Here is a 23,231-nt window from a genome sequence, read left to right on the forward strand (position 1 = left end):
CAAAAGTATTTTAAAGGGAATAATGGTGTTAACTTAGATATTGAGATTAAAGCGTATTATTAGATGTGAATATTTTTCTTTCACCCAAAGTGTATAACTATGTAAGTAACCAAGGGAATTCACTCAGTATTCATTTGCCTTTATTATGACATTCAAATTTTGAGAAACACAACATATGTCATGTATATTTACTTCTTTTGCAAATAAGGTTTGCGAGATTTAAAACTATTCTAAAAATTTATAACATTCTTTTTTTTTTTGGTCGAAATTATAACTTTGATTCCAACCTTTTTTTTTGCAAAGTTACACCATCTGCTTTCTATGGACTTTCGAGCAAATCTCAAAACAAAACAAATCATAAACAACCTATACAACTCTTCTGTTGCTATCTATTACAATGTATACACTATCCTATACACAACTAGGATAGTTGTTTAATCTTTCCAGTAATGATCTCTACTTTGGTTTCATTTGTCCAGTTACTTGAATTTGGACAGCAATTTCTTTTGCTCTGTCTTGTATTGCCTTCTTGCATTGTTGAAATCTTTTGTTGTTTCTTTCCATCCATATGTTATACACCGCAGCAACAAACACAATTTCTAGTAAAGCTCTCTTTGGATTTCTATTACTCATATTCTTGATTAGCTAATTCACTTCTTCTTCCCAGTCTTCAATTCTTTTGTGATAACCCATCCATATTAACATACTTTTCCACAATTCAAGAGTAACTACTTAAGATCAAAGAGCTTTTTTCCTTTCATGTTGACTAATATGTGCATGATGAGAAGAAAATTAATGAGAAGTAATCATAATTCTTATGTTCATTTGATAACTTTAACCATTTACTACCGTTAGTATTTATGCCTACAAGGGAACTTCATTAAAATCTAGCTATGCATTGTTTAAGATTTTTATTTTTTTTGTTACTTATGTATTAGGGACATGTATGATGGGGTTAAGACTCTGATTAGGACGGTAGGAGGCCACTCTGAGCACTTTTCGGTTGAAATGGGGTTACACCAAGGCTCTGCGCTCAGTCCATTCTTATTCGCCCAGGTGATGGATGCGTTAACAAACCATATACAGGGGGAGGTGCCATGGTGCATGCTATTTGCCGATGACATAGTTCTGATCGATGAGTCACGAACCGGTGTTAACGAGAGACTGGAAGTTTGGAGACATACTCTTAAGTCTAAAGGTTTCAAGTTGAGTAGAACAAAGACGGAATACTTAGAGTGTATTTTCAGCACTGAGCCGGGGGAAGTGGGCGAGGATGTGAGGCTTGAATCACAGGTTATCCCAAGTAGAGGAAGCTTCAAGTACCTTGGGTCAGTTATCCATGGGGAGGGGAGATTGATGAAGATGTCGCACACCGTATTGGGGTAGGATGGATGAAATGGAAGTTAGCATCCGGAGTTTTGTGTGACAAAATAGTGCCAACAATACTCAAAGGTAAGTTCTATAAAGCGGTGGTTAGACCGGCCATGATGTATGGGGCGGAGTGCTGGCCTGTTAAGATCTCACATATCCAAAAGATGAAAGTAGCTGAAATGAGAATGTTGAGGTGAATGTGCGGGCACACCAGAATGGACAAGATTAGAAATGATGATATTCGGGAGAAGGTGCATGTGGCTCCCATTAATGACAAGATGCAAGAAGCGCGACTCAGATGGTTCGGGCATGTAATGAGGAGAAGCCCAGATGCTCCAGTGAGGAGGTGTGAGCAGCTGGTTGTGGAGGGCACGAGAAGAGGTAGAGGACGGCCTAAGAAGTATTGGGGAGAAGTGATCAGGCAGGATATGACGAGACTTCGGATTTCCGAGGACATAACACTTGATAGAAATTTGTGGAGGTCGAGTATTACAGTTGTAGGCTAAGAGCTAGTTGAGTCTTGCGTTACTTTTTTCCATTGTGAGCCTAGTCTGGTAAGGTTTTAATCGAAAATTACTAGGGGCATTGTCGTGTCTTAATATTTTCTCTTTTCGGTGCTAGATCTATTTACTAGCCATCTTTTATGCCTTGTATTATTCTTATGCATTTTAGGATCCTATTTTTCCTATGATTTCTATGGTGAAATTAATATTCTCCCCTTTTGTTTTTTTTTGTTTTTCTTGTTTTTCTTATTATCTTGAGTCGAGGGTCTTTCGGAAATAGCCTCTCTATCCCTTTGGGGTAGGGGTAAGGTCTGCGTATATACTACCCTCCCCAGACCCCACTTGTGAAATTTTCCTGGGTTGTTGTTGTATTAATAATAATGATTTTTACATGATCAAGATATATTACGATGAGCTACTATATATTGAGTAATATAAACAATTTTTATTTTCCTTATATATATAATTTTTTTTCTTAATTAACTACATCGTAATTCATAAATGAATGCTATTATATTTCACTAGTATGCCATAATTTTTTTTCCAAATTTATATCATAACTTTTATAGAAAAAAAGGGAATAAAAAGAAATATAATTTTAGGAAGTTGACTAAACAATTCAGTTGATTCTTATAACAAATTTAACTCATTATCAATAGATACTTCTAATCAATTACAATAAATTTAGGAGTAAGGTGTGCACACACTCTATCATGTCAGACCCTACTTGTGAGAATTCCATTTATTGTTGTTGTTTTACATAAGAATTTTAGTTGTCTAATTCAAATAACTTTATTTGTTCATTTTAAGACATTACCGAGAACCTCCAAATGAACAATTTCAAGAATTTTTACTTTAAAAAGAAAAACTATTTTTTTCCTTTTTTTTTTTATTTTGGTTAAAAAATCATAATCCAAAAAAGGCCCAAATTGTAGAGCGAACAAGTGTGCAGTATGCAGTCACTTTCAAACCAGTATTTATATTTTCTATAAATAACACCTATCATAGATAACAAAAAGATCTATCTACATTGCTCCTCTAATAATATGTAACTTTCATTCTTTAACTATATATAAAAGGTAAGAAAGTATCATGAGAACTACTCAGGAGATATATTTTTAAATTTATATCTAAAACAATAAATAAAGAAACAGGAAAAGTAATAAAAGGCTGCAGAAACAAAAACACTTTCATCAAATGCCTTACAGAAGAATTGATGGCGGCTATAATGGAAAAAAAAAAAAAAGAAATATAGAGAGAGAAAAAGGAGGTAACTTTATACGTATCTAGAAAGAGGAGAGATATAATAATAATAGTATTATCTTGAATGTACATTTAGATTTAGGAGAGAGAAATGAGAGAAACATATATAAACATGGGATTACAAGCATACTTCAACAGATTCTGTTAATCTCTTTTGAACATCTTCAGAGTCTTTTGAAAGTCTAAAGAGAATGAAGAGAAGTGAGAAAAGTGTGAAGAGAGAGGATGGGGACAAGCGTCCAGGGCTCCACGTGGCATGTTCTGAGTGGAAAAGTCTCTTGGCTCGCTTCCCACAAAGCCCCAGTCAACCCCACCACCCCAAAGAACCCCCCTACCCACCTACCCCCATTGCCCCCTGCCTATGTCAGTGTTGGTGTTGGGTGTGTTTGTGTTGCGTTGTGTTGTGTGTTATGATGTGTAACCCCCAAAGTCCTATAACCCCGGTGAATCCGTATTTGGATGCACTCTCTCTCCTCTCTCTAAAACCTCTCTTTCGCTTTCACGCTCTATTTATATCTTTTGTCTGCCTTCTACCGCTTTCTCTCTCTTTTCTCTCGCGCTTGTATTCCCTCATACCCTAAATTGGGTTACTCTCCCTTTGCCCCTTTTACTTGTGGTTCTTGATTCAGCTCCTTATATAGAAAGATTGAATTTTTTTGAGTTTTTGATCCATAGAAAAGATTGGTATGTGCTAATCTTTATCTGGGTAGGTCTCATTCTTTATGTGGGGTTGCCTTTTTTTTTTTTTTTAATGTAATTTGAGCTGATTCTTGTGTGCTTTTGCTGTTCATTTTGATGTGGGTGTTGCTTGATTGGTGGGAAATTTTGTGCGTTTTTAGCTACAATTTTGCTGTACTTTTGATGTTTGGTGATTTAGAGTGTGTTTTTGCGTTGCTAAGTGAAATGGTTTGAGGGGTTTTGCAAAGAGCTGAATGTCTGTGCCTCTGTGGTGCTTAGGTTATGATCATTTATGGTTCAATTCAGCTGTGCATGCATGTGATGGTTTTTTACTATAGCACATTGATTAAGGGCTTGTTCTGCTGAATTGATAAAGAGGAAAATGTAATCCTTATTGCTTTAATAATTCCAAATGGCTTTAGTTAGTCGAGTGACTATGAGCATTTGTATGGCTGGTTTCAACTTGATTCAAAGGTCTATTAAAATAGAAATTAAGGATTCCTTGATAGCAATTATGCTGTTTGCTTTAACTGGTTGAATTTTGACTTAAGTTGTAGTATATTAATTTTTTTTTACGTCAATAGCTTTGATATGAATGAAATGCGTAGGTCTTAGTTGGAAGTGAAGCACATGGTCTAATTTTCCGTATCTCATAACCTGTCTTACTTTGGCATAAGCCTTTGTAATCAGATTCTGTTTGAGGGCTTGGTTTAAATCCTTTCCACACATATATATTCAGCAGATCGTCTAATTTTCCGTGTCTCGTAACCTGTCTTACTTTGGAATAAGCCTTTGTAATCAGATTCTGTTTGAGGCCTTGGTTTTAAATCCTTTCCCCATATACCTATATTTATAGCTGTCAAACTGATTGTCCTGGAAGTTGGTGGTTTCTGAGTAATAGTGACGTAATTGCATTTTTAATTATCTAAATTGCCCGTTAACTAAGTTTAATTTCTGATATTCGTTGAATCTTCATTTCTGATCCGTGTTGCATCTCAACGATGTTGTGCTCGCATATCCCGTTATGTGCATCTTCAGTTTACAAAAGTTTTCAGCTACTTCTCTCTTTTTGTCCTAGTTCGGAAAGTTTCTGAAAGATATGCGTTGCTTTTTGTTATATTAGTCAACATAGTGTATTCATATCAGTCCATGTTTAGTGCTCTCAATGATTTTATTTCTTGTGTTCTTTCCACCATTTAATTTCGAGGGAGCTTTCTTCTTTCTTACACATTAATTAAGATGAGTTTTATGGATATAATGGCAGCATTCCGGTTTGCACCCTCTTTCTTCTTTCTTACACATTAATTATGCTAGGTCTTCACATGCTAGTACCATGTACGTAATAAATGATTATTTGCAACTAAAACAGTGTCTGATTTACTTTTTCAGTGAATGAAGTATTTAATCAGTTAACTAAGTTGAAATCTATGTGAATGCATGTTTTAGAAAGCTCCAGCACAGTATGGTATGTTCATCCTAAAAAAGTGTCTTTCTCCATTTCTTTTATAGTGTTAAGAGCGTCGAAGAAGTCCTCTTGAAAGAAAAATAGAAGAAGGGACAAAATAGAAGCGAGATTTTTGTCTAGGGAGCTTTGTTGAAATGTAGACTAAAATGTACTAATTCTTTTGCCTATTTGAATAGCTACTATGTTTTCGGTTCATGCAGTGTGCTCGAATCTTCCTTCTTTACCTTTTTTTCTGAAAGGTGTTGTATTTTTGTTCTTGAGGTTTATGATCTAATGCTCTTAGCAACAAACCTTGCAGGAATATGTGATAACATTTGATGCCTGGAGGTCATGATATGAGATGTACAACCCCGCTTGCAATGATGAAAGAAAACGGTTCACTGTCCAGTAAAATGCTTAACGGAGACTGGGTCTTAAAACGCAAGCGTCGGAAACTACCATCTGGACCTGACACATCGAATGGCAAAGAAAAGGCTTCAAAACCCTTGGATTTATCGTCAAGTAACTCATCCAAAAGTCGAGTGAAGAGCGAAATCACTTCAAGTCGTTCTTCTTCTAGCAAGAAGAAAGGAAATGATGGGGTTAGTATGTTCTTTATGATCTACTTAATCTCTTTTTCAATTTATGGTTGCGACAGTACATGGAAAACAAGACTTGAGCTGTAGTTCAGGAAGAAAATTTCCAATGAAACTTACTCCTTGATCAAGAGATCAACATGCTTCTTTAGCTTGCTGTTCTTAAAGTTTTTTGTTGTCCTCAGTTTTTTGTTCATTCTTTACGAGCATGTTACCTTTAAGCTCTCGCTGTTGGCTTTGCTATAGTCTTGCCAGGACAGTAAGGCCAAAATATATAGTGCTATTTGAGAATTTATTGCCTTGCAGTGTGATTTAAGTATTTTCCAACTGAGCTTTTTATCGCTTTCTATACATTTGCATTTTCGAACTGCTTTTGACTCTTGTTTTCTTTTGCTCTCATTCAGTACTATTATGAATGTGTTGTTTGTGATCTTGGTGGAAATTTGCTTTGTTGTGAAAGCTGTCCGCGAACCTACCATCTTCAGTGTCTGGATCCTCCTCTAAAGGTATATTTGGTAGTTACTTTATTTTAAGGCAGATTTACTTTTCTTTTAAATCTTTCATGTATTAATTTGAGTTTTCCTTTTCATTTTATCCCATCCACTTTATTTTTGTTACTGATAAATTTTTGTATCTATTCAGCGTATACCGACCGGAAAGTGGGAATGTCCTAGTTGTTATCAGAAGAAGGATCCCCTTGAGTCTGTTAATCACCTAGATACTGTCACCAAACGAGCAAGAACGAAGGTTACAGGTGGAAAAGCAAAAAATGAAAATAGATCATCTGGAATCTCCAAGGTATCCCTAATATTTGAAAGCTCCATTCCTGGTAAGAGAAGATCCTCGGCAAGAGAAAAAACACCTTTATCACATCGCAACCCAATGGAGAAGCTGGGCACTTCGCCCAATGATGTTTCTTCTGATATTAAACCAAGTCATCATTCCCAGCATGGTGCTGCGGATGATAAGTCATCGTACGCAGGTGTTGATATTGAAAAGGAGGTGCCTCCTGCTGCAGATACTCCAGTTGAGAAGGAAGTGCCTTATTCTGATACACCAGTGGAGAAAGAGGTGCCTTCTGCAGATACTCCATTGGACAAGTCAAGCTCTTCCATGAATGAAGCGACACCCTTTTTGAATTTATCAGATTCAAAGAAAAATGAAAAAGCCTCTGAAAAGAAGCCTGACTTACCTTCTAGTGATAGATCTCCAGGTGATGAACCTGTAGCTGTGTCGGAGGCTGCTTCTCGGAAAGACAGGAAAAGAAAACCTAATTTTTACAACATTGACAGTCAGAGCAAATCTAGGACTGACAAGGGAAAGCGAGCTGCTGATAATTCTAGAAAGTCAGGTTCAAAGTCAAGCAAATTGCAGAAAAAACGTAAGCGTTTTGATCATCAGCCTTCAGTGGCTCCATCAAAAAGGGACAGGAGAGATATGGTCGAAGTCCAACTTAAAGATGAGGTACAATCCCTCTGTTACGTATTCTTTCTCAAATCTGAATAGTTTTTGCTCAATAGACTTCAATTATTTTTAATAAGGTATGATATTTTATTAAATGAAGGCATCCAGAAGATGCAGTATTACAAAAACTATGATGCTTGGTTCCTATACTAAACTCAAGGAACCCATGAATTCTGAAAGTTGATTTGCATAAGGTGCTTTACTAAAATAATATCAACTACTCAAATTAATAAGACATCTAACTTTTAGGGATGGAATAGAATTTGAGGTTCCTTCAAGACATCTCAGATTCCACCCCCTCTCTGTATACAACTAGGAATGGCTTGCCACATATTTCTTCTTGATTTTGCACCTTCCAACTGCACCAACTGATTAAGGCATCCTTCATGCTAAGTAGCTCAATCCACTGTAACCCAAAAATGTTTTGGAACATGTCCCATAGACTTCTGGTAATAATGCAAATTAAGAACAAGTGTCTGATGTCCTCCGCGTTAAAGTTGCTCAAGTGACAGCTATTACATGGACTGAAGCCTCTTCATCAGGTTTTGCTCGATAGGTTTTATTGTTGCTTTTTCTATGTCTCGAAACTGGCATGCAATAAGACTATAAAAAAGAAAAAGAAAACGGGCATGCAATAATGGGAATGTCCTCAGTCTATTTTATCCTTTTAAGGTAAGATATGAATGCTGAAATATTGTGATAACCTACTTTCAAGAGAGGAGACTGTAGTTATGTATTAAGGCCTTCAACGTTGCGGAGCATGCAGAATTATTACCAAAGAGGGATCGAACCTTAATGTTGACCATCATGTCTAGTTAATTGATAATAGTTAATCTGATAGTATACGTTCTTTGACAGAGATTGCGTTGTTCTGGGTCTGCCATCAGTTGAGTAAAGCTCTGAAGGGGATTTAACTGAGACAGCTATAGGAAGCTGTCTGATTAGGAGCATGCTCTAAACTTCAAGATATAAGAGTAGATAGTAGAAGTAGGCTTCTTGGAAATTATAGGAATTGTGCATGATGGCAAGGACGGGTAGAATCACTAGGTTGGAGGTTGTTTTTTGAGGTTCCTTATACTTCCTGTTTACTACTTATTTGCTATTGAGTTGATGCAAGACTGGCAAAAATCTCATGGCAGTATTTCTCTTCGGACCTTTTATGGAAAATTCCTACTTGTATCAAGATAGGTTTTCTCTTGTAGAGAACCGTTTTTGTGTAGGTTCTCTACTCCTTTTTTTGGGGGGTATTATATGGGGTTTCCATCATCAATAGATTTATTTACTTTATCCCCCCAAAAAAAGAGAGAGACATAGTTTTGACTTTTGCTAACTTCTCTTCTCTCTAAGTTAGATGAAGTACCAAGAAGGTACTGCAAACAACAAGCAAAAGTTACAGTACTGCTGATTGCTGGCACTAATTCATCCTCAGAAGCTGCAAAGAATCAATATACTGGGACACATTTTCTATCATGTTGTTCCTACACCAAAAGTATAAATTTTGAAGATATCTATTTTTAACAAAAGATATGTGCTGTCTAAGTTAGAGGATCTTTGAGAACATTCTTTGGTGTTATGTTCATACTTTTTTTAGTATAGGGCTTGTATACGGGGCTTTCCCATCATCAATAGAATTTATTTGCTTTATAAAAAAAAGAAAAGAGAAACATAGTTTTGATGGCGTCTTTCTCTCTATGTTAGAGGTCATTTGTGGGATGGGTATTATAGGCAGTGTGGAGTACTACACTAGGCTTCAGTTCATTTTTGTCACAATTCACTCGTTAACTGGCTAGTAAGGGTAATAGTAGTTTACATAAGGATGTGTGCTTTTTGAGGAGACGAGTCTGATTCTACACCATATTCATGATGTTTCTGTTGAAAACAATTTATTACTTGCGTTAGGAAGGATGTAATTTTTATGTTTAGTGCAAAATAAGAAAATGATTTAGCTCGTAATCAAGATCATAAGATTTGCGGTATAGTTGTCAAATTTGAGAGGGAAGGAATAATGGCCCACTAAGGCATTACTGTAAAGGTATTCAAGGTGGTGAACTTGATAATGGAGTAGATGCTGAACTTGGTAAAAACTCAAAAAGCCCTCCTCAGTACATATATTCAATTAACTATCCCATGTACGTTTGCGCCGCACAGCAATAGTTTTCCTCTTTTCAGGATGAGCAACTCTATTAAAGGGTTTCTGAACAAGTTAGGTAATGTGAGGGGCCAAGAAAGTCAAGTGAGGAATGAATTCATTTTTTTTGGAGAAAATGTGGGTTCTACTTCGTAAGATGATCGTCCAGATTTTGAATAAATGTTTTCTGGGGATTCAAGCTTGATAGATGGATAATAGATGAGGTGGTATCGTCTAGTGTTATTCTTCTAGAAGAGAACTCTCACGGTAAAGAAGAGAAATTGATGCGCGGACATTAGCATATACTGTGATGTAGCACTTATATTAAATTAGAAAGGCAGAAACGATTTTTCTATAGTGGATAAGCTGGTTTTGGGTTACAAAAATCAAGGTTCTGGGTTACAAAAGTTGGAATTTGCGTGGTTTTTCTAGGGTTTAGTGGAACGATAATGACCCCAAAATAAATTCTCAAAACTTCTTAACTTATTAAAAAAGATGTTTTTTTTTTTAGTGTGGGATGTTTTCAGTTCCAGACTATTTTACTCTATTTATTTCTTCTACATGTGGGACAATTATTTGCTTATTCTGATGTTGTTTCTATTATGTGTAAATGTGCATGTCCACTTTTGCATGTGATTAAATTTCTATCTTGGAAGAAAGAACTTTTTCAAAAAGGGAATAGTAATAACCTGATGGAAGAATTACGACGTCTCAGTTCCCTGTACTTGTGGGATTATCAGCAGCGGTCCTTGACTTCTTCAATAGAGTACTCCTAGTTCTTGCTTCTTTTTGAGTTTAATGGAGAGTGCTTACCCATAAAAGAATTAAGAAGGCAGAAAAATAAAAAGAAATAGTGGAGCTTTGTAGTTTCTTTTTGGATTCTTTCCTAATAATAACAGTTTTGTTTGAAGGGCGTGGATTAATATGTTTTACGAATTAAAGTAAAAAGCCAAAAAAAGAAAAGCAAAAAAGAGAAGGAAGGGAAACGAGAATTTTCTGATATGTCTATTTTCCCTTTTGCTTTAACTGTTATTATATGCAAAACTAACTTCATATTTTTTCTTTTGTTGATTCTTTTTTTCTTTTTTTGCTAATGCAGTTGGTTTCTGAAGAGGCTGCTCAGCCATCAGATCTGTCTCGTGAAAAAGGAAAAGTTGCTAGTGAACCATTGATTTATGATAATAATGGTCTCGATCTTCAACAGGTACTAGTTCCAAGCACTGACTTATAGGTTTATTATCAATTATTAATAAGAATCTTCTGCTCCTTTTGTCACTCTTTGATGTAATTATTGGAATTTCCTAATAAAAGGGCTGGAAAACCGAGATTATTGATGATAAACTGTTTTCCTACTTCTGACGCATGCTTAATTGCAGGTTGATAGGGTTCTGGCGTGTCGAGTGCAAGCTGATAGTAATAGTTGTTCTCATGATATCACCGGAGTGAACACAAATGACCCTCCATTGGAAGATTCAGCAAGTTTAGAAGATAGAGAGAAAGTAAATGATGGAAAACCCAGTTGTGATGTGCCCGTAGTTGAGGAAAGTATACAGTTTTCGGGCAGTGGCTCTCGGGAAATTTTGGACATTACTGATGAAGTAAGGAGCTCAAAGGATGATATCAGAAAGGATAAAATTCAAGTGTACAGAAGATCGGGTAGCAAAGAATGCAAAGAAGGAACTGGCACATTGAAGGAAGACCCTCAAGGTTCAGTATCTGAAGGTGCGACCAACACAAATGAAGAAGACACTGCTGTGAATGCTGATGACCTGGCTAATTTGCAGAATACTTCTGGAGAAAGCAATGACTCCACTGAGAAGAACTATAATGGCCGTGCCAACTCGAAGGATAATGTCACATCTGGGATTCATGAAGTTGGAAATGGCAAGGGGATAGATGAAATGATTACTACAGATACCAGCTCTTTGAAGGAAAGTAAGGAGACTGTCTTGGGTAAGCTGCCACCCTCTAATGGTGTAAATGTCTTTTATGAGTATCTTGTTAAGTGGGTTGGAAAATCACATATTCATAACTCTTGGGTCCCAGAATCTAAACTGAAAGTTCTGGCAAAAAGAAAACTGGACAACTACAAGGCAAAGTATGGGACAGCAACAATAAATATTTGTGATGAAAGGTGGAAGATGCCTCAGCGGATAATTGCAACTCGACCAGGTACGGCTGGTTCAGCTGAAGTTTTTGTGAGATGGACTGGCCTTCCTTATGATGAATGTACCTGGGAAAAGATAGAAGAACCTGTGATTGCAAAATCATCTCATTTGATTGATCAATTCAATCAGTTTGAATCCCAAGCATTGACTAGAAATGCTACCAAGGATGATGTAGTGAGCAAAAGGAGAGAATTCCATCAGAATGATATAGTCACTCTGACAGAGCAGCCTAAAGAACTGCAAGGAGGCGCATTATTTCCACATCAAATGGAAGCCTTAAATTGGTTGCGCAAATGCTGGCATAAATCCAAAAATGTTATTCTTGCTGACGAGATGGGGCTTGGGAAGACAGTATCAGCTTCTGCTTTCTTATCATCATTGTATACTGAGTTCAATGCTGCGCTTCCCTCTTTAGTTTTGGTTCCTCTATCCACAATGCCAAACTGGATGGCAGAGTTTCAGTTATGGGCTCCACACCTAAATGTTGTAGAATACCATGGGAGTGCTAAAGCAAGAGCTGTGATTCGCCAATTTGAATGGCATGCAATTGATAGAAGTAATCTGAGTAAGAAGTCGACGTCGTACAAATTTAATGTTCTTTTGACTACTTATGAAATGGTTCTCGTTGATTCCACTTTTCTGCGTGGGATTCCCTGGGAAGTTCTTGTGGTTGATGAGGGACACCGTCTTAAAAATGCTAGTAGTAAGCTCTTTAGCATGCTCAACACGTTCTCGTTCCAGCATCGAGTGCTATTGACTGGTACTCCTCTTCAGAACAACATTGGCGAGATGTACAACTTATTAAATTTTTTGCAGCCATCTTCATTTCCTTCACTATCGTCATTCGAAGAGAAGTTCAATGATCTTACAACGGCGGAAAAGGTGGAAGAATTGAAGAAGCTTGTTGCTCCGCACATGCTTCGCAGGCTGAAAAAGGATGCTATGCAAAATATTCCTCCTAAAACTGAAAGAATGGTTCCTGTTGAGTTATCTTCAATTCAGGCAGAATATTACCGTGCAATGCTTACAAAGAACTATCAGCTTCTTCGCAACATTGGGAAGGGAGTTGCACAACAATCGATGCTGAATATTGTTATGCAGTTAAGAAAAGTTTGCAACCATCCTTATCTCATACCAGGAACTGAGCCTGAATCTGGATCACTAGAATTTCTTCATGAAATGAGGATAAAGGCTTCTGGAAAGCTGACTCTTCTGCACTCTATGCTCAAAAGTTTGCATAAAGAAGGTCACAGAGTCCTCATATTTTCACAGATGACGAAGCTTCTAGATATTCTGGAGGATTACTTGGCAATTGAGTTTGGGCCAAAAACATATGAGAGAGTTGATGGTTCTGTTGCTGTGGCTGATCGTCAAGCAGCAATAGCGCGGTTTAATCAGGACAAAAGTCGATTTGTATTCTTATTATCAACACGCTCTTGTGGACTGGGGATCAATTTGGCTACTGCGGATACTGTTATTATCTACGATTCTGACTTCAATCCACATGCAGATATCCAGGCGATGAATCGGGCTCACCGTATCGGACAGTCAAAGAGACTTCTAGTGTACAGGCTAGTAGTCCGTGCCAGTGTTGAAGAACGGATACTTCAGCTTGCGAAGAAGAAGTTGATGCTTGATCAGCTTTTTGTGAACAAATCAGGATCCCAAAAGGAGGTTGAAGACATCCTTCGATGGGGAACAGAAGAACTTTTCATTGATTCCTCTAGCATGTCAGAAAACGATGCTGTTGGAGATGAAACAGTTCCTGAAGTAGAGCATAAGCGCAGGAGGACTGGTAGCCTGGGTGATGTGTATAAAGATAAGTGCACCAAAGGCAGCACTAAGATTGTTTGGGATGAAAATGCCATTTCGAAATTGCTTGACCGTTCAAATCTTCAGTCAGATTCGGCTGATAACAATGAGGCAGAACTGGAGAATGATATGCTTGGTTCAGTGAAGGTAACCACAGCTCTTCCACAGTTCTGTTAAACCTTAAACGCCTTATCGAAAAAGCATATTTCTTAAATGATGCCAGACAAGTGAGACTTTTCCAACTCTATTATTCAGAAGTGGAAGATTGAAAATTAGGGCCTGATTTGTAGCTCAAACGGTGAGGAAAGATAGTGGGCACCTAAGGACAGTTGGAAATTGTAAACTGAGCAACCGTGAGGGTCCATGATTACAATTTAGGGTTTTAGTCATATTTGGCTTATTACTTTCATTCATCATAGTGACAGCAGTAGGAATTGAACTTATTTGATAAATAAGAAGCATGAATTAAAGAGAGCTGAAACAGATTTGAGAAAGTGAAAAAACATAAACGCCATAGCATAATTCTCATGAAATCCATTTGACAAAAGTTTCGACGCAACCGTATCTTACTTAGGGACTTAAAGCCTCCAAGGAAACTAGCTCTTGATTTCCAAAATACGTATTTCAGATATAACAACAACAACAACAACAACAACAACCCAGTGTAATCCCACTAGTGGGTTCTGGGGAGGGTAGTGTGTACGCAGACCTTACCCCTACCCCGAAGGAGTAGAGAGGCTGTTTCAGATATACTAGAAAAATTTTAAATCGTTTATCTAAAGACCCATAACTAGATTTTGTGCTGTTATTGCTGAAAGCTACTAAATGACCAAACTACAGTTGGCGTGTAAAACTTAGCAATGTCAACTTAATCTGAATTATAACTTTTCCAGCCAATCTTAAGTAGAAAAGTTTCTCTGGAAACATCCAGCAGGTAATTTGTCATCGCTGAAACAGTCTTTGTATTTGTTGTGGGTTTTGTAGCTTTCATTTTTTCTGATGTGAAAGAAAACTTAGAGTTTGTGTTCTAACTCCATAAGTTGGCCTTTGGCCTGTTGAGTTGTTTAAAATTTTAAGGGGTTTTGACACAGTTACGCACAAAGACAAAACTATTTACCCTTGTCTATCCATTTGTTTTTCTACCCATAAACTAATTACATTTCCTACCCATAATAGTTTTTGTGGGGAATTTTTCTTTATTCTCCAATTCTTTTTTATTTCTATGCTTCTTTTTTTCTTTTCTCCTTTTCTTTTTTCTCGGTTTCTTCTTATTTTTTTCTTTTTTCCTTTTCTAATTTCATTTAGCTTCTTTTTTTTATATTCTTTTTCTCTTCATAATCTAATTTCATTTACTGTTTTCACTATTTTTTATTATTCTTTTTTTTATACTATTACTAAAGAAAAATCAAATTGTGTACCAATTAAATGTAGCTAATACAATCAAAAAATATTAACTAACATATGATACCAATATAGTATATAGCTATACCAACAGGGTATACAATTGTACGCAAAGAGTTAAAAAAATTTAATTTAATTATTAAACTGAAATAATATCATTTGTCAATAAAAAATTCAAAAAATTCTAAAAGGATCTAATTGTAAGAGTATACTGTTACATTATATATCATACAATAATATTTTTTTTTTGCATTTTCAATTTGCCCCTCACGCTGAGTAAAAGCTTGAAACAAATTAAAAGGGAAAAGACAAGTGAATTTACGTGTAATAAGTATACTATTATAGTATATTGTATACTATTATAGCATACTGTTACAATATATTGCATATTATTACAGTATACTATAACAATATATTGTATACTATATTAGTATACTGTTGCAGTATAGCTATATACTCCGACATCATATTGTATACCGTAGCGGTATACTATAGCTGTGTTCTTCTCGATTTTCAACTGAAAAATTCGATCTCAATCACATCAATTCAGCTCCAAATGCTATCAAATTTCAGTATGAACTTCCAGAAGGTACTATAAGCAATATTTAACAACACCCACTTTGAATCAAACAAGAAATCTTCAAAATAAAAATTTTAAATTCAAGGGCCAAGGCAAGAGCAAGAGCTAGAAAAAGAACAATCAAGAAAAAGTGGAGCAGAACTGAAACTAGCCAGAGGTCAACTTTTCAGATAATCAGATCTAATTTCTTTTTGAAGAAGGATATAAGGGAAATGGAAGAGTTTGTCCAAGTCTTCTTCACGGAGGCGAACTTTATCCAAGTCATTGACATTTGGGTGTGTCGAAAGGAAGAGCTTGTGCGCAAGAACTAGCTGGGGTTGTTGTGTTCCTTCTTCCGAATCCATGGCTACCTTTTTCTTTGCTATTTCTTGGTTTTTTTTGTTTCACTGTACTTGTGGAAGAGTTTATACAAAAACCGGGTAAATAATTTGGGGCGCATGGGTAGGAGTAGTAAATAGTTTGGGCCTGGGCATTAAAGGGTAAATAATTTGGAATTGATGGGTATAAAGTGAGATTTTCTCAAATTTAAATGCTCTTCAGAAGTTTTCTCTGATTCAACCTACTGGGGAAAACATGCTGAATTTATAGAAACTGTAGTTCCCCTTAATTAAATTGTGTTTCAGACTCTTTCTACATTGTTTACAAGCGTAAAGTTTCTTCATTTGTTCTGTTTATCCTTGAAGATGAAGACTGCCATAGCACATAAGGTACAATTGATTCTAAGTAACAATAAATCTATTAAAGTGGGTATATCCTAATTCTAAAAAAAAGCAATTAAAGTGGTATATGTTTTAGCTGTATTAATATTAAATATGTTTGTGTTTGAATGGGCTACTGTGAATTTTCACTGGATGGATATACATGCTAAAAAAGATGTAGAATCACTTTACTAACTTTAAATGTTCTAACAGAGCTCTGCATGGAAATGAAATTTGTTATGTTTCTTATGTATTAGGTTGGATATTTATGGCGATGTGGTTGGTTTTTGGTCTGGTATGGCATGTAATGACTGTCACACATTCCATTTATTATGGTTTTGTATCTTTGTAAAATGAGCTTTTTTTGGCAGTCCATGCCGTGAATTTAAAGCTTTTCTCTTTATTTAACCACCCTCTTGTGCTTGTTAGTATTCTATAGTTACACAGTTATGATTCTATTTGTCTTTAACATGACATGCTATTTACAAAAATATTTATGATTCTATTTGTCTTTAACATGACATGCTATTTACAAAAAAAATTCTAAGGTATTTCTTTCTGCTTTCTGATTCAACAAGGAAGTAATTTTTATTTATGAAGAAATAAGGAAGTAATTTTTTCTGCTTTGGAAATTCTTGTGCTAGTTCTTTGGAACAACAATCATTATAAGATCGTTCCAATGACTTTCTGAATCTTTTCTTGTGCTTGTTGTGTTTTCTTTTGTCTCTTTTGTTAGTCATTGGAATGGAACGAGGAAGGTGCAGAAGAGCAAGTTGGAATAGCATCTCATATGGTGGTGAGTGAAGACACTTGTGTACAAAATGTAGAGAAGAGAGAGGATAACTTGGTTGGTAGCACTGAAGAAAATGAGTGGGACAAGCTTCTAAGAGTGAGGTATTGTTCTTGCTACGTTATTTGTATTTGTTTGATAGTATACTATGCTATATGGACTCAGCTATGCATATCTATTCCATGCGGGTGTGCACAAGTATCAACAATATGTGCAGTTTTTTCTTTATATTGGAGAATCTGCACAAAGTATACCATTGTCACACCCGTTTGGTATGAGTATGTTAAGATAAATAAATGTCTAACATAGTTTATATATGAATTTCTTGAAGGTTAAAAAGGATAATGTTTTGGATTTGTCTTCTATTTATGTGGTTAAGGAATTGTCTCGAAAGACCTACAATTTCTTGGAATCCATGCAAACCTAGCAAAGAATAGGGCATAATGTAAAGAAAAGATCTATATAGGTGGTACTAAGTTGAGATTGCGTCTTAGATCATTTTATTACAATAGGTCCAATATTTGCTAGGAGTCTTTTCATAAGCTTACCCCAACTTCTGGAGATTGAGGCATTGTTGTTATATACTTATATTTGTGTCTTTGCTTTGCATTAAGTAACTATGACAACACGTCTAACCAGTTGTCCAAATAAAAGAAATCCTACAGTGAATGGATTTTTAATGAATGCTTCACTTTCTTATGCTAAAGATATTCTTGTAAAAAAAAAAAATTGATAGTTATATTCTTGCAAAATTGTTTTCGGTGAGCTAGCTCTATTTTCTAGTAATTAATGAACGGAAGCTCTTTGACTACTTCAATTACTACCTTAGCAGATTAAAAAGAATAATTACAAAGACTACAAATAAAAAAAAAAAAGAATAATTACAAAGACTTTTCTTGAGGTTGCTCTCTATGTTTCTTGTTCACAAAGCTCAGTCCTTGTTACCAAGGCCAATCGCTTCCACCAACTATTTCAGCTTCTCTACTAGCGCTTGATTTTGGGCATTGTTTATAAGGCATGTGATGATAGTGAGCCCCAGATTTTGTTCTCCAGAAACCCTCCATCACAATCTTCTAAATCTTCATAAAATACATTTTCTAGAAAGTTTCTTCAAATTCGCGATGCAATGTAAAACCTTTCCCGTTCTTCTCTAGTGCACTTATTACAAGTTATACTCCTATTAGAGGAAGCTGGTAAAGGTAGACTGATGACAATCACCCGCCTATCTATGACACTAATGCTCCACATGCTATTGAATGCTATGCTGCTTTTCCACATTGTAGAAGGCACAAAAGGTTGCTTTGTCTTATAGGATCCACTTTGCATGTTCATTGGAAGATATTACAGATTTGAAACAATGGTGGCACAGGCAGTCACAAGACAAGTACAGGATTCAACTCTTGTAGGATTCACTAGTACTGGCTTCCAATAGACAATGAGAGAAACCAGTGTGTTTGTATTTGAAACAATGGATGTGTTAGTGGTGCAGCATTGTTGCAACCATGGGTAAAACTTTTACAATCATTTTCTATACCTTCCAGAGGTTGTTTCAAGATGGTTTTCACTTGTCTTGGAGTCTTTTTCCCCCTTTTTTTTGGCCGACGATTCTTCTCGGAGAGAGAAATAATGAGCAAAGCACAGAAAGAAGTATTAGAATTTTTCCATCTTGGTTTATGTAAATTTTTAAACTGCACATGCTTGGAACAGTTTAGAAGCTTGATGTAGTACCAGAAAACTTTTCTGCGTTCTCAACACTTGAAAGATAGTAGTGGTGCTTTTATACAGGAAATGGATATTGGGCTCAAGGAGACGAAAATATTTGGTAATTTGACAAAAATCTTTCAGTAACATGATTGCTGCTTTTGATGGCTGAATCAGTGATTCATGCCCAGGAGTCAAACTTTAGTACTTAAGAATGCAAGTTTTCAAAACCATGTTAAATGATTACCTTTGAAGTGGTAAACTTTATTGCGGCTTTTGGACACTTTCATCACGTTCTTGTGCTTGTAGATGGGAGAAATATCAGAGTGAGGAGGAAGCAGCTCTTGGTCGAGGCAAGCGTCTAAGGAAAGCTGTTTCTTACAGGGAAGCATATGCTTTACCCCCCAGTGAAACATTAAATGAGGTACTTCCATATTGTAAATTTGTATTTCATGTTTAGAGCAGTAAAGTGATAACTTGGGGAATGCAGACTTTTATAATCTGAACCTTTATCTTTTGTTTAGATAAATTATTCAATCCATCCCCTCAAAATTGTTCGGAATCAGTGTCTTCAATCTTTAAAATTTCGACGTCAACTACCAATTACAGTATTGTGATTCCACAAGCATATAGTTTGTTCTTTTGAAGAATAATGAATTTAATATGGATGATTGTTCCCTAGGAGGGAGTCGCTCTGTAGTTGTCTCATTAGGACATCGTTTTAGATCACTAATTTTGTCCAATAACTGAAACTACAGAGTGGTGTGGAAGAGGAGCAGGAGCCTGAGCCTGAACCAGAACGAGAATACAGTGCAGCAGGACGAGCATTGAAGGCAAAATAGTGAGTTATACTCTTTGGGCTCTTATCAGCAACTAAATGGTTACAGATTTGCTTTAGTGTATTGAGATGGTTCTATTTACCATCTTCTGAATATTAAACATTTTCTTTACGACTCTGTGGGGAAAAAAGTAGCATGCACGATATCGGAATTTCACTTCTTTGTGGCAGCATTATATGAAAAACTTGGCTATATCTGTAAATTATGAACTTAGAAAGACAATATTTATGTGATTGCTTTTGTTGCTTTGGGCAGTGCTAAGCTTCGTGCTAGGCAAAAAGAACGGCTGGCCCGGAGAAATGCAATTGAAGCGTCTGGCCCCATGGAAGGACTGGCTGGACAAGAGTCTCTCTGTCATCTCCTTCCTCCGCAAGCTCATGATGTGAATCCAATAAATGTACCGTTGCAAACCAGTGAAGAGAAACATGCATCTATGAACTTGGATAACAATAGCTGTCTTAAATTATCGGAGGCGCAGAAAAACATGGCTGACTCAACCTTAAGGTTGGGAAAGTTGAAACATAAATTGAACGATAGCATAGATGTTCTAGTTAAGACAAGTGGTCATCCTCTTCCAGACATTCCCCAGTTAAGTAATCATGCACAAGAGATGAGCTGCATCAATTCAGAGGCTAATGAGCACCTTTTGCCGGTTCTGGGACTATGTGCTCCTAATGCTCATCAGGTGGAAGCACCACAGAGGAACTTTTCAAAGTCAAACAACCGGCAACACAGGCAAGGATTGGGACTGGAGTTCCCAAATATTGCGCCTCGCTCTAAGCTTTCAACTGAAATGGTTGCTAAATGCCAGGAAAGCTTCTCCGGGAGATTCAAATTGCCAGATCTTCCCCTCGATCCTTCACAACAGCCTCCAAAGAGTAGCTTACCTGATTCTTATCTTCCATTCAATCCTGTATGCTCTCTTTCTCTCTCTCTCTCTCTCTCGTGTCTAATGTGTTTTCATGCATATTAAAATGTAAAATAATGCGTGTGTAAATTCCTAATGTTGGCTTTTCTGCAGCATCCTCTATCTGTTATGCCAGAAAGACGTTCTGCTGGTAATTTCAAGAATTCTGGTGCTACTTTATCCGATATTCAAGCAAAGACAGGACTGCCCAAATCTTTTGATGAGCCATTTTTACCAAGATACCCATTTCCTGCCATGAACATGCCCCATCCACCCTCTGACTTGTTTCCCAGCTTGTCTTTGGGATCAAGATTTGCAGATGTGAATGAGTCTATCCGTGAGCATCCTGTACTGCCGATTTTGCCCAATCTCAAGCTTCCACCTCATGAATCATCTAGGTTTAACCCACAAGAGCAACAGATTCCTCCAGTACTGGGGTTAGGGCAGATGGCGTCGTCATCATCATTTCCCGAAAAACATAGGAAGGTTCTTGAAAACATTATGCTGAGAACTGGGTCAGGATTGGGATCAGGATCAGGATCAGGCAACCTACTCAAAAGGAGAAACAAACTGGACATTTGGTCTGAAGATGAACTGGATTATCTCTGGATTGGTGTACGTAGATATGGAAGGGGCAATTGGGATGCCATGCTACGAGATCCAAAGTTAAGATTTTCCAAGTATAAAACTCCTGAAGATTTGTCAATTAGGTGGGAAGAAGAGCAGCTCAAGATCTTGGAGGGGCCACCAGTACCTGCACCTAAACCATCCAAGCCTACCAAAGTGGGAAAATCAAGCTTCTTCTCTGGCATTTCTGATGCAATGATGGCTCGAGCATTGCATGGTTGTAAGCTAAATGAGCAGCTCTTTCCAACACACCTAACAGATATGAAATTGGGATTTGGTGATCTGTCTTCAAGCTTCCCAAATCTGGAACCTCGTGGTGAGCAACTTGGTCTGAATAACAATCAGTTCGCACATCTTCCAACTCCCAGCACTGACAAGTATCGGGTGAACATTCCTCGAGATTTTAATGTGGGACCCTCTGACAGACCAGGGCCATCCTCAGGTTCTCTTATGGAGTCGCCGTTTCTGCTGAATTCGTTGGGCAGCAGTAGCTTGGGTCCTCTTGGTTTGGGTGGCCAGAACAGGTTTGACTTGCAAAAGGAGAATGACATTGGTGCAAGCAGATTTGTTAAATTGCCTAACCTTCTTGACAGGTCATCAAATATCTCACATGATTCACATAACAATGCGGGAGGTGGTGAATCCAGCAATCTTCCATCGCTGCCTGAACTTAATAAAGGTCAGAATGTTTCTCAATCAAAGGGCAAGGAAGTGGCAGAATGTAGTTCACCGAAGAATAAGCTACCACATTGGCTTCGTGAAGCAGTGAATACTCCAGCAAAACCTCCTGAACCGGATTTACCACCAACTGTCTCTGCAATTGCTCAATCAGTTCGCTTGCTATATGGGGAGGAGAAGCCCGCCCTCCCTCCATTTGTTATTCCTTCTCCACCTCCATCTCGACCCAGGGACCCACGGCTGAGCTTGAAAAAGAAAAAGAAGAAGAAACACGGACTGCAAGTGATGAGGCAGTTCCAGAAAGATTTTGCAGGAACTAGTGACGTCCAGGGTAGCTTACATGGTGAGGGTATCGCTGGAATGAGTGGTCAACAAGATCCATCATTCCCTTTGCTTTCTAGAATGATGGCCAGAACTTCAGGACTCCCTTCGGTTGAAGCTAACCTTAATATGCCTCCTCTAAGTCTATATGCCAACCCTTCAACTAGTTCAGTTAATACATTTCACCTAAAAAAGACGAGTGCTGGATTGTCTCCCTCACCCGAAGTGCTTCAATTGGTTGCATCCTGTGTTGCACCAGGTCCACCTATTGCTACTAGTTCATGTTTACTTGAAAATATGGTCCCTCGCCCTAAATCTGTTGATAAGGTTGCATCGTCTGACACCCAAGATTCACTAGGAAAGCAGAAAACAAATCAGGTCTCAGCTCCTAGTACATGGTGTCCAATTCAGGCAGAGAAAGAAGTTGAAACTGATAGTGGGGATTCTAGCAAAACTCAGTCAGATCCTGCCCGGGCTGGACAGGTGGACATAGAGGAAATATCATCTGAAGGGACAGTCTCGGATCATCGGACAGATGACTGTGAACCATAGCTCTTTCCTATGGGGAGTTAATTGTACTCATCTCTCGCCGTGTAACTGAAAGTCTCTAAGCCTCCATTATTCTTAGTTTTTGTAGGGCAGGATGCAGTTAAAGTAGCAAATACAGTACAGGTTAGACCAATTATTATGTAAAGCTTGTGTAAGAGAAAAGAGAAAATGTAGAAGTTAGCATATAATGTTGTCGTTGTTCTTAGAGTCACAAGGTTTTGACCTTGTAAGACTTATTTACCCTAGGGAGCTGGATTCAGCATTTGATTTAGGACCTCCTAAGTGTCAAAATGAGGCTCATGTTAGCAAATTTTGCTTGTATGTATTTTATGCAAAGTGGTGTCTGGAATATACAATTCTCCTATTTTTATCACTGTTGATTTAGAAGGTAGAGATGTTGTGGCTAATTTGGAAGTACAGTGAAATCTAAAATCTAGTTAGTGGTTTTTATTGTTTTGAAGACACAGGAGGGTAGACGGAATATAGTTCATATTCATTTTTTATATTAGCTTATATAATCCTAAATTAAAAACCAAAAGCCTGTTTTATTAACTACTAGTGACTATTTAAGAATTGTACTAATGAGTACTCCATTTTTCATTTTAAAGTGTGATTTCCTTGCTGGAACCTTTTTGTTAACACCATGTTTGGTGGTCCATTGTTCACGGAATTCTGACCTTTGAAACATAGTACACTTAATAATAATTTTACAT

The 23,231-nt window shown here is 37.1% G+C and overlaps 1 protein-coding gene across 2 annotated transcripts; it reads left to right on the forward strand.

Moving 5' to 3' along the window:
• The first annotated feature begins 3,174 nt into the window (after window positions 1-3,174).
• Window positions 3,175-22,891, forward strand: LOC104212182 (protein CHROMATIN REMODELING 4). Of its 2 annotated transcripts, none has more exons than XM_009761390.2 (11): window positions 3,175-3,821; window positions 5,579-5,861; window positions 6,260-6,361; window positions 6,498-7,319; window positions 10,547-10,651; window positions 10,824-13,574; window positions 16,843-17,000; window positions 18,907-19,021; window positions 19,356-19,438; window positions 19,692-20,349; window positions 20,458-22,891. In XM_009761390.2, exons 2-11 carry the CDS (start codon window positions 5,598-5,600, stop codon window positions 22,519-22,521), a joined length of 7,122 nt encoding a protein of 2,373 aa, XP_009759692.1. In that variant the 5' UTR covers window positions 3,175-3,821; window positions 5,579-5,597; the 3' UTR covers window positions 22,522-22,891. The 2 variants fall into 2 exon arrangements, with proteins under 2 accessions (XP_009759692.1, XP_009759691.1); XM_009761389.2 differs by having other exon boundaries at window positions 3,176-3,843.
• Window positions 22,892-23,231: the final 340 nt, after the last annotated feature.

This window comes from Nicotiana sylvestris, chromosome 2 (genome assembly GCF_000393655.2).
Source record: "Nicotiana sylvestris chromosome 2, ASM39365v2, whole genome shotgun sequence".
Classification (NCBI taxonomy): domain Eukaryota; kingdom Viridiplantae; phylum Streptophyta; class Magnoliopsida; order Solanales; family Solanaceae; genus Nicotiana; species Nicotiana sylvestris.

Excerpts from the sequence above, each read along its gene's own strand:
- LOC104212182 (XM_009761390.2), top strand. The coding sequence starts at position 5,598 with ATGCCTGGAGGTCATGATATGAGATGTACAACCCCGCTTGCAATGATG. Across the intron at positions 6,362-6,497 it reads GTCTGGATCCTCCTCTAAAG|CGTATACCGACCGGAAAGTG; the intron begins GTATATTTGGTA and ends GTATCTATTCAG. Across the intron at positions 10,652-10,823 it reads ATGGTCTCGATCTTCAACAG|GTTGATAGGGTTCTGGCGTG; the intron begins GTACTAGTTCCA and ends GCTTAATTGCAG.